Here is a 14644-nt window from a genome sequence, read left to right as displayed (position 1 = left end):
CCCGCAAGGAGGTATGGACTCCGTTCCAGGGACACGCAGGTCGCGGTCCTTCCACGAGTCAACTGCGAGATACAAGCAGGGCCGCCGAGAGGGGGGGGGGGGTACTAATTACCAGGGCCCGGGCAATTCAGGGGGCCTGGCTCGGGCCCTTGCGCCGATGATTTTTTTTTGTTCTTATTTTTTTTTGCGGCGGTGGGAGGGGGGGGCTCAGTCGTTGGGGGGGAGCTGGGTAGTTTTGAAAATAAACCCATACTCACGTGATCGCGGCGCCGGCGTCCCTCCTCTCTGCTGCTCTGTGCTCCATTCAGACTGTCTGAATGCCGGGTGTGACATCATCATGTCACACCCAGCATTCAGTCAGTCTGGAGCAATGGAGCACAGAGCAGCAGAGAAGACCAAGAGAGAAGAAAAGGGAGGAAAACAGGGGGGGCACAGAGGGGTTAAAAAACAGGGGTCAGCATGGCACAGAGGGGTTAAAAAACGGGTCAGCATGGCACAGAGAGGTTAAAAAACGGGTCAGCATGGCACAGTGGGGTTAAAAAATGGGTCAGCATGGCACAGAGGGGTTAAAAAATGGGTCAGCATGGCACAGATGGGGTTAAAAAACAGGGGTCAGCATGGCACAGAGGGGTTGAAAAACGGGTCAGCATGGCATAGAGGGGTTAAAAAACAGGGGTCAGCATGGCACAGTGGGGTTAAAAAATGGTTCAGCATGGCACAGAGGGGTTAAAAAACAGGGGTCAGCATGGCACAGAGGGGTTAAAAAACAGGGGTCAGCATGGCACAGTGGGGTTAAGAAACAGGTCAGCATAGCACAGTTGGGTTAAAAAACAGGGGTCAGCATGGCACAAAGGGGTTAAAAAACAGGGGTCAGCATGGCACAGAGGGGTTAAAAAACAGGGGTCAGCATGGCACAGTGGGGTTAAAAACGGGTCAGCATGGCACAGTGGGGTTAAAAAACAGGGGTCAGCATGGCACAGAGGGGTTAAAAAATGGGTCAGCAAGGCACAGAGGGGTTAAAAAACGGGTCAGCATGGCACAGTGGGGTTAAAAAACGGGTCAGCATGGCACAGTGGAGTTAAAAAACGGGTCAGCATGGCACAGAGGGGTTAAAAAACAGGGGTCAGCATGGCACAGAGGGGTTAAAAAACGGGTCAGCATGGCACAGAGGGGTTAAAAAATGGTTCAGCATGGCACAGAGGGGTTAAAAAACAGGGGTCAGCATGGCACAGAGGGGTTAAAAAACAGGGGTCAGCATGGCACAGAGGGGTTAAAAAATGGGTCAGCATGGCACAGAGGGGTTAAAAAACAGGGGTCAGCATGGCACAGAGGGGTTAAAAAACAGGGGTCAGCATGGCACAGAGGGGTTAAAAAACGGGTCAGCATGGCACAGAAGGGTTAAAAAACAGGGGTCAGCATGGCACAGTGGGGTTAAAAAATGGTTCAGCATGGCACAGAGGGGTTAAAAACAGGGGTCAGCATGGCACAGTGGGGTTAAAAAACAGGGGTCAGCATGGCACAGAGGGGTTAAAAAACGGGTCAGCATGGCACAGAGGGGTTAAAAAACAGGGGTCAGCATGGCACAGAGGGGTCAAAAAACAGGGGTCAGCATGGCACAGATGGGTTAAAAAACAGGGGTCAGCATGGCACAGAGGGGTTAAAAAACAGGGGTCAGCAAGGCACAGAGGGGTTAAAAAACAGGGGTCAGCATGGCACAGTGGGGTTAAAAAATGGTTCAGCATGGCACAGATGGGGTTAAAAAACAGGGGTCAGCATGGCACAGAGGGGTTAAAAAACAGGGGTCAGCATGGCACAGAGGGGTTAAAAACAGGGGTCAGCATGCCACAGAGGGGTTAAAAACAGGCCAGCATGGCACAGTGGGGTTAAAAAACAGGGGTCAACATGGCACAGAGGGGTTAAAAAACAGGGGGGTGAATGGCACAGTGGGGTTAAAAAACAGGGGTGTATGTCACAGTGGGATTAAAAAACAGGGGGGCAGCATGGCACAGTTGGGTTAAAAAACGGGGGGCAGCATGGCACAGTGGGGTTCAAAAGGGGGGAGGCATGGCACAGTGGGATAAAAAAAGGGGGGGAGCAGCATAGTATAGTGTGATGAAGGGGAGCCAGGTGAAGGGGGCAAAAGCAGCATGGAGGGCGCAGTGTGATCATAAGGCATGGTAATGATGAAGGGGCACATAATTGTAATATTGGAGCTGGAGGAAGGCCTAATTATTAATCGTGGGTGGTATTGATTTAACGCCAGGGTTGTTTGGAATTATCTAAATGTAGCCATTTTTTCTCCAAAAAGTTAGAACTAAAGAAACATGCAGCCACAGGTGGTGAAAGTGAGAAGAACAGGTAGGAGAGAGCAGGACAGTATGTGAAATGTTGTGATTCTAGTAGGGACAATAGCAAATTTTGGTGAGTGTTGTGCCCAATGTAAGGTGCAGGCCAAGACTGAACTCTTTGTGTACACACTGTATTCTTTGTAGACTACACTGTGGTGCTAGATGTCCTGAAAGTCAGGAGTGCTTGGACATATGTGACGCTCTGGCGAATTGAGAGCCTAGTGATTTTGATGTGTTAGCCACGCCCTAATTGCGCATTTGCCACGCCCTCAAATGCATGACCACACTCCTGATATTTTTTTTTTAGCATACTCGTCTATAAGGGTGGCCCCATGAATTTGTTGTACCGGAGCCCTGAATTCCTCTTGGCAGCCCTGGATACAAGGAGAGGTGTCAGACAGGCCGGGTCGGTAAGGTTCTGGTAATAGGAAGTACACAGGGATATCCGGAGGGATGGTGAGGCAAGCCGGGTCGGTAACATTCAGGTAGCGCAGTACAAGGGGAGATCCAAAAGCGGTGGTCAAATGGTCCGGGTCAGAAAGGTCACAGGCAAATGAGGAAAGTCAGGAACTATGCTGGAATTTGGCAACACAGAAAACGCTGGAGGCAGGAAGACCTGATACTCTGGCACAGGTATAGTGACAGGAAGTGCCTTATAAAGTTTAAGGAGCCAATCGGAAATGTTGTGGGCGGCAGCATTGCTCTCAGCTGCCGCCGAGACTAGAGAATAGCGTGCGCTGGGCGGCCGGGACTTCTGCGTCTGGTTGCCTGGCAGCCAGACACGCTGGGCAGAGACACAGGCGGCCGTCCCGAGGAGACAGCGGGTCGGCACATGACCTTCTGTCACCACTCCATTGGGAGATACTCGCAGATTCTGAGGAATTGGTGAGCCTACATCGGTAGGGAGATTAACACCCAGGGTCCCACCAAGTTGGTGAAGTGTTGGCTGAGCGGCTGGGATGATCAAGATACAGAGACCCACCTTACGGATCAGAACCCCTGGCCCACTTGAATTGTCAGCTGTGGATTTTATTACCAGGAGTTTGGGCCTGCTAGGACTCTGTGCTGTAAAGTAACCTGCTGGGGACTTTGTTTTGGGAGTTTTTACTTGCACTGGTGATTTTCTGACACTTGTTATATTTGGTGGGGGAACAAGTTTCTCCTTGGGGAGCACTGCTGTATTTTACTAAGTGTGTGCACTTTGTTTAATAAAAGGGATTATTATCCCTTTCCTGTCTCCTTACCTGTGTGACCTGTGAACCTAGAGGACCGGGTATCTTGTGAGCTTTGGTTACAATCCTGGTGTCCTCAGTGTGGTTTTACAATGTGTGCCACATATTCTTTACATGATTAGGGTGCAATCACTACCGTAACAAGTAAAATCAATGCTATTTGCTACCTAATAGTACTGCATATAATCTACGCCCTATGTTGAAGCATTTCCTTCCTAATGGGAGGGGCGATTGGGGGAAGATGGATGATTGCAGAGGAAAGGAGGAACAGTAAAAACAGCATAGAGAAGCATTTAAACAAAGATCTGATCCTAAAAGATCAAAGTAGAAAATGTATACCATTACCTGGATATCTGTATGTATGATTTAGCTCAGCTGGTATTTTCTAAATTACCACACATTTATCCCAATAAAACCCAAATTAATGCATATGCAAAGACAAATAATCTTTATTTCTAAGCTCTTTCTATTAAGAGAGTTTAGACTTTCATTTCTTCCCCATTCATTCACATTAGCTGTATAAATAGAACTGTATCCTTATGCTGTATTTGGCATGAACAGTGCATTATTATTTCTCCAATATTTCTTCCTTGTTCAGTTCTTCCTTGTTCTTTGGCATTTATTTAAATGGTGAATGATATCTCATTGCCCACTGTGAGTAAAGATGGGTATGATGAACATTGCGAATTCTGAAGGTACATCCCAAAATTAGTCTGAAAAATCAAAGTACAACATAATATGAAAACATCCTTGTGCTATAAATATAGTAATTTATATACATACAGATTTTTTTTAATGCAGATGGAAAAAAAATATTCAAAGTAATGTAATGCACAGACTTTATCGTGAATGTACAGCATATGGCCTATAGACTGATGTTGAATTTTACAGGCGCACTGGACCAAACAAGAGTACCTATGGTGTGATTGGACAGACCAACTATGTTTGGTAGTATGCACTATTCCTCCCAGCAAAATTTGCAGTGCTTAGCCAATTGCTGGCTAATATAACCAACTGGTATTCAGAGCAGGTAAAAGGCTATGAGCTTACCTTGATCACCAGTATGTATACTATTATGTGGTTTCATCAGTACAAAATAAATTCTAATAAACTGAGTGCATTCAATACAAAAACCAAATTGGCTTCATTGCTTCATTCAGGACATGGACAATGGAACATCATTAGCAATTCATGATTATGGAGGGGTAAAAAAAAGTTCCACTGCACTGGCTTTTGGGAGGGGGGTAAAATCAGGAGCTATTTAAAAACAAATATAGAGAAAAATGACAACAGGTGCTACAAGATGTAAGGAGTATTAGATCCCAGCTGGAATGCTACCTAATCTTATTTCTCAAAGTAGCAAAGAAATTGAGGAAACCTGAGACATATTAATACCATCACTCAGACCATCATTATAATTCTTTTCCTACCATGAGGTGAGGGAATAAACTCATCTATGATGGAACAAATGTAAGCACAGCAGAGACAAGGTTCTTAACATTGGAAGGGTAAGTGCACCATGACACATTCATTTCCTTTACCAACATTGCTATAACCCCCCTGGCATTTTATATAGGTGTAATATTTTATGTAATTAGTATAGTATGGCAGTCCGGGACAGGATGGGCCAGGGGACCTCAGCACAAACCCACTCTGGCGATATGCTGCGAACAGTACTATAGGTTTCCTCTTGTGGTGCTTGGCACACCCCTGGGCAACACAAAATATGCTCATGTGTGGAGATGCTACATCCAAGGGGCATGTCTAAGTCACACAACTTTTGCTGGTGCATCACAATGTTAGTTGTGCCTAGGTCTTGCATGCACAATCTTTCTGAATTGACTTTTTAAAAGTAGGCAACTGATAGCATATACCCAGAACTTTTCTTCTTTAGTATGACTTGCAACATTAGCTCTGGTTGCATTACCCTGTTAGGGATGATAATTTGTTTTAGGCAATCTATAGTTAATGAACAAATTATTCACAGCATTTGAACCTTAGGACATATGTTATTTACTATGAAATTATATTAACCTTTCCTTCTCTGTTGGATAACAGGGTTTGAAATATTTCTTTTCTTTTTTCACCAGTTGCTTGATTAATACAAATTATTTGGCATCTGGTACATTTGCGTGAAACCTAGAGAAAAAAAATTCTGTTAAAAAATTAATAATACTTTAATATTATAGAAAATCAATAAAGTAAAAAGAAAAAGAAATAAAAGATTAGCCGTGATTTAATCATGTTATTTCATATATCCTTGTACCAACGACTTGATTCCTTACTTTTGCACAAACGTGTGAGATTTTACTTTGCTTTGTGGACCAAGATGGAGACATCTTCAAGGAACAAAGGTTTTCACTATTTGATAGGAGAAGGGGAGAGTATTGGGGTGTGCCTTGCCAAGTGCGCATTAGGTACATAAATGCACCCAGGATGGGATTATTTAAATGAGCTGGCTGGTATGTAGAAGGAAAGCATTCTCCGTTTAATTGGTAGGTGCACAGCCTTTCCCTCCCTGCAAAAGTACTTGATTTCTCTGTATGGTCAGAAGCATCGGAAATCAAACCTTGTACCTATACTTATAATTGGATGCATTTTGTACCTTTCAAGTGTATGTTTGCAGAAAAACACTTTATTACATTGGTTAAATGTGCTCCTTAACCAATATAATAAAGACATTAAAAAAAACCCAAAAGTGACATGTCATAAATATAATCCCAATGTCATAAATGAAGTTAAATGTGTTTGAGGATCAAATTCAATTTGATGGAATCCTCCTCTGTATCCTAGTTATAAAATATTAGAATTACTCACCAGTTGTGTGCAGGGCATATCATGCAGTTTGTGATCCAGAATACACCTATCCTCTCTCATTAGCTAGTGATCCAGTGTAGGCAACATTCATCCAATATAAATATGTAACTCTGGAGTCTATTCAATTAGCACCAAGGTGTCGTAGTAGCATCATGTGTTATGTTTCCACGTAATAACCAGGTATTGATCTTCACTCATTTTTTACTCGCACCTCATAGATTGTAAAGTCTTATGAGCTCCTACCCATGTCAAATTTGGCTGCCTTTGCCATCCTCGTAATTGCCCTTTGTAACATGACTTGACTTTTGCTACACATCTTGTATTACTACTTGTATTTGTAACCTATGCTTTTTAGTTCTGCTTGTGCTATCATCATCATCATCATCATTTATTTATATAGCGCCACTAATTCCGCAGCACTGTACAGAGAACTCACTCACATCAGTCCCTGCCCCATTGGAGCTTACAGTCTAAATTCCCTAATATAGACAAACACACACACTGACAGACAGAAAGGGAGTCAGACAGACAGAGACTAGGGTCAATTTATTGATAGCAGTCAATTAACCTACCAGTATGTTTTTTGGAGTGTGGGAGGAAACCGGAGCACCCGGAGGAAACCCACGCAAACACAGGGAGAACATACAAACTCCACACAGATAAGGTCATGGTCAGGAATCAAACTCATGACCCCAGCGCTGTGAGGCAGAAGTGCTAACCACTAGGCCACTGTGCTGGCCACTGTGCTATGTACATTTTTGCAAACTTTTATTTGTTCATATGAACTGTCTAACTTTTTTTACTGCCTCCATATATGGCACTGTGGAACTTTATAAAATGCTAATAATAATGACAATAATAAATGTAATTGACTGTTTTGTGCGCATAAACATAGCGCACAGAGCTACTACAAAACTTTGCAGCTCATTGAATTGGCCACTCTATGGGAAGTCTATAAAAACTGGCAGAAAGTGCAGATAAATTGTCTTGAAAATTAACTCCATATTCTATAATTAAATACAACCACTTTTACCTACAATATATACCCAAAAATTGTGGTATTTTAATGAAATGTGGAGTTACTTTATCCCACTTTTCTGCTTTCTACAAATTTAACGAATTTCTTACTTTATAAAATACCTTAATGGTGGAGAATTTTATAAAAGGTGTTATGAAAAGATTGCCTTGTTTTTAGGATAGTTGTTCTTTATACTCCATATTCAATCTATAATGTTACATTGCCATTTTTTCACTGAATCTGCCTTGCTATAGAAATGAAGAGTGTGTGGGTGTGGCTTATTTAATTACACAATAAAACTTAATAAATGTAACATAGCAGATTATTAAATGTAGTAAATTATCCTGTATAAAGATAACATAAAACCACTGTAAATATGTTATTTTCTTAAACACACACAACAAAAATATTTCTAAGAAATGAAAGAGTAAAACAATGGTTTACAAAATGTATCAATAATATTCTGAAATGTAGGGTTAATCACTATACGTTACTATGCTCTATTTATCTTTATCTAATTTTTCAAACATGAGGCATAGGGTGCCTTTCAACTTGAAGTCATAAAATCTAACCCCTCTCCCCATCCAAATTAGTAATTTGCAATACAACAATTATAAACCCATTCAGAGACTACGCTCACACTATGTGCCATTTTAATTAATGAGCAAAAAAGACCATATACTCATGGCCCTCCATTAGTTTCCTAGGAATAGAACCTGGGTAGATAAACCCTTAAAAGACATTATATAGCCATGCTTGGCGACTTTGCAACTTTCACCTCTGGGAGATCCTAATGGGAAGGTCAAGTGGCAAGTGGAGGGTGGTGGGTGTGGTGCTGCATATCTCATCATTTTGGTGGTGCAATGCTGCTATTATGTCATCATGCTTCAATTCACAGTAAATTGGGTCATTGAGGCCCCTGTCACCAGGAAGTGGGCGGGATCCAGAAGAAGGCCTGCTCTCCCGATGGTCTGGGAGAACTACTCGAAATTTGTGGTTCTCCTGGACATTCCAGGAAAATAGGCAGATAAGATTATATCTCACCGTTGATGTCCGAAGAAGGGACAGTTGCCTGATATCACTGCTGATATGGAGAGCTGTGTGGCCAACTTAACTCCTGTAACCCTAGCTCACACTGTGAAACTATACAAAGTCCTAAAAGGAGATGCAAACTTACCTTCTAAGATTCTAAACATAAATTTACAACAGTGATCAGAAAAAAATATATATTTTATGTTCTAGAACTGCTATCTTGCGAACACTTAATACATTATGTGTATAAGATATGATTGTAAGTCCCCCCCTTGTGTCTTACAAAATGTAATTCTGTCCACTAATTTGATCTTTGCCCTGGGATCATTAATATCTTAAGGTGGCAATTTTGACACACTTAATGAAGAATTCAAATCTGTATAACTATATAATGTATAATATAACTATTTAAAGATCACTGTGCATTACACATCAATACAAAACCTAAAAAATAAATAGATGTCAAGATTAAAACACCACCATTAGACACACGCACCTAGTTGCATGCCCATGTTTCATCATTTTACTACATTTTTCTCTTATGTATGCATGCCACCATAAACAGTAAATGATAATTTGTAATTACTAGTAGAATACATTTATTTCTTTGCTACAGCTATGGTTTTGAGAAGTTTCAAGTTGCAATGCTCTGCAGGAAAGGGGTGGAAGAAAGTGGCAGCAGTAAAGTAGCTCTATAGTGGCACAAAAGTTAAATTCAGACAGTCACACACACTGATAATGTCCCTATTCAAGTACTAACAAGACTGTGCAATAAGGTTGAGAACCAATCATCTCTCTAACATTCCCACCTAATCTGCTTTTTATTGTTGACCTTTTAAATTATATTTCCAGTTGGTCATTGCTATTAAGGTATACTATTTCCAAAGATGTACTTGTCTTGAAAGCAAATGAAATGGCCCAGTTACAAAACTATTAAAAAATTAATTTAGTTCTTCCAGTAAAGCATAGCATGTAATATCCTGACAAAATATTCTCTTGCAGGTGTTAAGTTGTCTCCAATAAGCAGAGAATAGCTCACTCTGCACATTTCATGCACTGCGATACCCTATTCAGGCATCAGTGTTCTGTATCCTGAAGTGAAGTATCAGCAAAAAATAGTGCACACAAAGATCTGTGTAACTAAAATAATCTGAGACAGTAGGCTGTCTGAAAAACAAGCACTGAAGTCTAAAACATATTTTTCAATGTAAAGTTATAAAATGTATCCCTTATGCTTATGGCAAGTAAATAACATTCTGCAAAAAGGTTCTAAAATTCAAACTTTTTGTTCCCATTTCACAAATTAAAATAACTACTTCTCTTTGTCTGTCCTGTATTTCTTAACCTGTTACCTTCACCTGATTTTTTTTGAACAACAAGAAATGTGTTTAGTACAGCTATGTCAGATAAAGGATGAAGGAATTAAATATCTTTTTTATTTAGATTCTGTTTACTCATATCTTATTATTCTTTTTGGAAAACAGACAATCCACATTTCTTCTAAGGAAGCACATATAATTCCCATAAACAAGTGGAAATGCAAGTGAAGGTATGAATTAATAATGGAGTTTATAATTATAATAATTAGAAGGTCTGTTGCTGTTACTCAGTTGCAATCTCCATTTTTCCCATGTAGAATTATCATAAGGTTGTGCTTTAAACCCTTCATAGCTGTTTGCAAAGTCAATTGCTGGACCATGAAAAATTTGCAAATTGCAAATTTATCTCTAATTCTAATATGCTAGGTATACAGTATTCAAGTTGTAAAGAGTGGGAACATGAGGGTACAAAAAGATAATGGTGAGATGGGGGAAAATGAGTAAAAATAAAATTACAGCAAATTGCACAAAAAGCATTTCACATGACAAATGACAAAAGCCAATCACTGTGGTTAGAGATGAACCATAGTAAACAAACAGAAGCACTCTATGGGAAATGAAAAATAGAATAATCAAGAATGGTAATTAACCCACAAAAAAGACATTTATTTGTGTGGTTTGGTTTTTTGTTTATTCAGACAGGACAATTTCCCTTATACCTATCAGTTTGCAAATGGATTTGGAATGAAGAGTCTACTTAAACACATAAATAGAAACATGTTTACAATGTCCATAAAGTATTTTTCTTTTGCATAATTGTATCAGCAATGGCAAACAGCAGAACAGGAGTGTAAAAGAAAATAACCCAACGGTCACGTGGAACATGTAAACCTATTTTAATAGCATGTGTGCTGCAATTGACAATGGACACAGTGAAGGACAGAGCCAGACTAGTCCATAGTTGTCTACTCTCCCGGAATGTCCGGGACACTACCGAATTTTTGGGAGTTCTGACGGAAGAGCAAAGGTGGACTCTGGTTCAAACGGCAATTTTATGGACATTGTTTGCCAAGAGAAACAAGATTGAGCTCAGAGAGAAACAGATACCTGTGTTAATGGAAACCGTGAATTGTTCTCCTTTGAACTCTGGTCCAGTCACTCATGAAACTGAACTCCTGGACCTCGTAATTGAGCTAAATCACCATCAGACTGACTTTCTTACTGATCTGTGATCCCCAGCCTATTATTTTAGGAATTCCTTGGTTGACAGCAAATAATCCATCCATGAACTGGGACTCAAAGACGATTTCATTTTCATAAGAGACTTATGCTCCCAAGACTAAACCTGGACACTCTGTTGTAGAAGTGAGTGAGTTATATAATTCTCCTCCTCATGTATTGGACCAGCTGCCTCCACAATATAAAGACTTTTCTGATGTTTGTAGCCAGGGCCGGATTAAGGGAATAGAGGCCCCTGGGCTAAGGGGGCCTCCATTCCCCTGTGAGGGCCCTCCCATGATCTGAGCCGCCTCCCTAGACACTTACCTCCTTGTCCTGGCATTGCGGTCTTTCCCCTGCGCGCTGTACGCTCTTTACTGAGGAGATCTCGTGAGAGTGAGACTCACGAGATCTCCTCAGTAAGGAGACTACAGAGCGCCGGGAAAGGGCTGCAGTGAAAGTGCTCAGCAGCATTGATCGGGCCAGGGGCGCCCCTGCCCCCGACCGATCAATAATGCTGTTGAGCACTTTCAAAGGCCCCCTGGATGCCCGAGGCCCCTGGGCTGTAGCCCAGTTAGCCCTATGGTTAATCCGGCCCTGTTTGTGTCAAGAAGAATGCTGACAAGTTACCACCTCACAGACCCTATGATTGCCCGGTGGATTTGTTACCTGGGACTGCCATACCCTTTGGACGCACTTATCCATTAGCCGAGCCTGAGATAAAAGTCCAAGGATTATGTGGATGAAAGTTTAGAAAAGGTTTTTATTTGTTCCTCCACATCTCCAGCAGGTGAACCTATTTTTTTTTTTGTGAAAATGAAGGATGGTTCTTTACGACCATATATTAATTAAAGAGCATTAAATAAAGTTACAATCAAGAACAGTTACCCGCCCCCACTTATTTCAGAATTACTGGAGAAGCTTAACTCCGCAAGGATTTTCACCAAGTTAGATCTATGAGGAGCATATCATTTAATTCCCATACGATTTGGCGATGAATAGAGGACTGTCTTTTGTTGTAAATATGGACATTTTGAACATTTGGTGATGCTCCTTTTGGGAAATTGAGAAAACTAGTATGTCATCAAGACTGATTTAATAACAAATTGGTGAATTAAATCTTTAAAAACGTCATTCATGAAATGTTGTACTGTGCAATACTCCTGCTACATTCCAACATTTCATGAATGACGTTTTTAAAGATTTAATTCACCAATTTGTTATCATCTGTCTTGATGACATACTAGTTTTCTCAATTTCCCAGAAGGAGCATCAACAACAAGTTCGAACTGTACTGGAACGTCTTCGCAGACATCGTTTGTACATTAAGCTGGAAAAGTGTGATTTCCACCAAATACAGATTCAGTTCTTGGGCTATATCATTTCATCTCAAGATTTGAGAGTGGACCCTAGCAAGGTCCAGGCTCTAGTAGATTGGCCAGCCCCAAGAAATGTTAAAGAGGTACAAAGGTTTGCAGGGTTTGCCAACTTCTATAGACGTTTTATTAAAGACTTCTCCAAAATTGTAACACCAATCACTCCACTAACCAAGAAGGGACCATCTTTACATTGATCTCCAGAGGCTGAAAGTGCTTTCTCTCTGCTTAAGATAAGTTTTACTACAGATGTCAATCCAGGACTTCATTTTATCCTTGAGTCAGGCGCTTCATATTCAGCAGTATGGGCAATATTATCACAGAGAATAGGAGAGAAGATGTTCTTGCATCCATGTGCTTTTTTCTCTCATCAAATGACTGCTTCAGAAAGGAATTATGATGTAGGAAATAAAAAAAAAACTATTAGCCATTGTGGCTGCAAATGGAGACATTTGCTTGAAGGTGCTGCACATCACTGTGCTTACTGAAGACCGGAATCTAGAATTTGGTCGGTTTGCAAAAAGACTTTCTTCTCGACACACCAGATGGAGTTTATTCTTAAATCGTCTTGACTTTGTTATCTCTTATAGACCTAGATCCAGAAATGGGAAAGCTGATGCTTTATCCAGAACATATATGGAAGACTCACCACAGGTTGAGCCAGAAAAGACAATCCTCTCTAAGTCAAATTCCCTGGGAGCTATTGGCACTGGTGAGGTGGTGTGTGACATCAAAGAGGGTTACAGAACAGATCTGATCCTTTTAGACCTTCCTCCCTACAGATTTACACTTAACTTATCAAGATAACATATGGAAGTATGGGCATCGCTTGTATATACCAGCAGCAGCACGATAAAAAGTACTGCAATTTGTTCATGACTAGACAGGCAGGCCACAAAAGTAGTCAAAATACAAGGAGGATTTTAAAAGATTTGCATCATCCTGCAGCACTTGTGCCCGGTTTACGACTCCCCGAACTGCTCCACTTTTACAGGCTTTGCCGGTCCCTTCTCCTCCATGGGGTTCAATCTCCATGGATTTTATTGTGGATTTATCATCATCCAAGGGTATGACTACAATTCTGGTGGTTGTATTTCGACTCACAAAGATGGCTCACTTTGTGCCCTTTCGTGGACTTTTCTGTGAGAAACAGCAGAATTACTAAATCAGGGATTTTTTCGTATACATGGCGTTCCTGATGATGTAGTTTTCGATCGAGGGAGTGCAATTTACTTCACGTTTTTTGGAAGCAGTTTTGTAGTGCTCTTAATAATATTAAATTATCAACTGCCTTCCATCCCCAATCCAATGGACAGACAGAACGCACCAACCAGACACTGGAACAATACCTATGCTGCTACATTTGCCATCTGCAATATGACTGGATTAATGTTTTCATAAAACAACTCGCCACACATCCACAAGACAAAGTCCTTTTTACGCCAATTTGGGGTATCACCCAAACCTACTATCCAATTTTCCACAGGATTATTCCATTCCTGCTGTTACATCTAGATTAGAGTTACTACAAAATATTGAATTATTAAGAGAAACATTGCAACATGCTCAGGACAGTTATAAAAGAATTGCAGACAGACATTGTAAAGCTGCACCAGTTTTAAACATTGGAGATGACGTTTGGCTTTTCACACAAAGCCTATAAGTAAGCGTGCCTACTTCTAAACTAGGACCAAAATATATTGGTCCCTTTAAGATTTTGGCACAAGTCAGTTTGTCTGCCTTTCAAATTGAACTCCCAGGATCTGTGAAGGTTCATCCTGTCTTCCATGTTTCTTTACTGAAGCCAGTAATTCCAAATCCTTTTCCTGTTTGCACCTTGCCTCCTCCGGATCCTATTCAAATTGATGAACCTGAAGAATTTCTAGTAGAGAAAATACTAGATTCACAAATATTTAGAAATAAACTTCAATATTTGATACAATGGCAGGGATATAGTCCAGAAGAATTCGTGGGACCCAGAAGGAAATGTCCATGCACCTCAATTGTTGCGCAAATTTCATCAAAGAGACCCAGAGAAACCCAGCAAAGCACCGTCCATAGGACGTTATTGAAAGGGGGGGATACTGTAAGGAATTACTTTGATATTTGATATTTGCACCTCCGACTACAAGAGGTCGCATTCATAAACTTGCCCTCAGGTTTGCCGTTAACCAAGATGGCTAGAATGGCATCAAGGAGAAACCATCTTGGATCCTGTTTCCTGTTTGGGCCTATAATAGGCACTTCCTGGATCATCCATATGCTTGAGTATTCTGCCTACTCA

General features: G+C 41.0%; 1 protein-coding gene across 2 annotated transcripts in view; it reads right to left on the bottom strand.

The window, feature by feature from the left end:
- Nucleotides 1–4013: 4013 nt before the first annotated feature.
- Nucleotides 4014–14644, bottom strand: part of MOCOS (molybdenum cofactor sulfurase) — a 720810-nt gene continuing 710179 nt past the window's right edge. For both annotated transcript variants that reach the window (XM_075212790.1, XM_075212791.1), the window contains 2 exons: nt 5615–5719; nt 4014–4293 (listed from right to left, as the gene is read on the bottom strand). In XM_075212790.1, the coding sequence (XP_075068891.1) occupies nt 4204–4293; nt 5615–5719 (195 nt within the window). In that variant the 3' untranslated portion in view covers nt 4014–4203. The remainder of the gene's footprint in view (nt 4294–5614; nt 5720–14644) is intronic.

This window comes from Mixophyes fleayi, chromosome 5 (assembly GCF_038048845.1).
Source record: "Mixophyes fleayi isolate aMixFle1 chromosome 5, aMixFle1.hap1, whole genome shotgun sequence".
Taxonomy (NCBI): domain Eukaryota; kingdom Metazoa; phylum Chordata; class Amphibia; order Anura; family Limnodynastidae; genus Mixophyes; species Mixophyes fleayi.
Note: the sequence above shows the minus strand (reverse complement) of the source record. Positions and strands in the feature narration are given on the sequence as shown.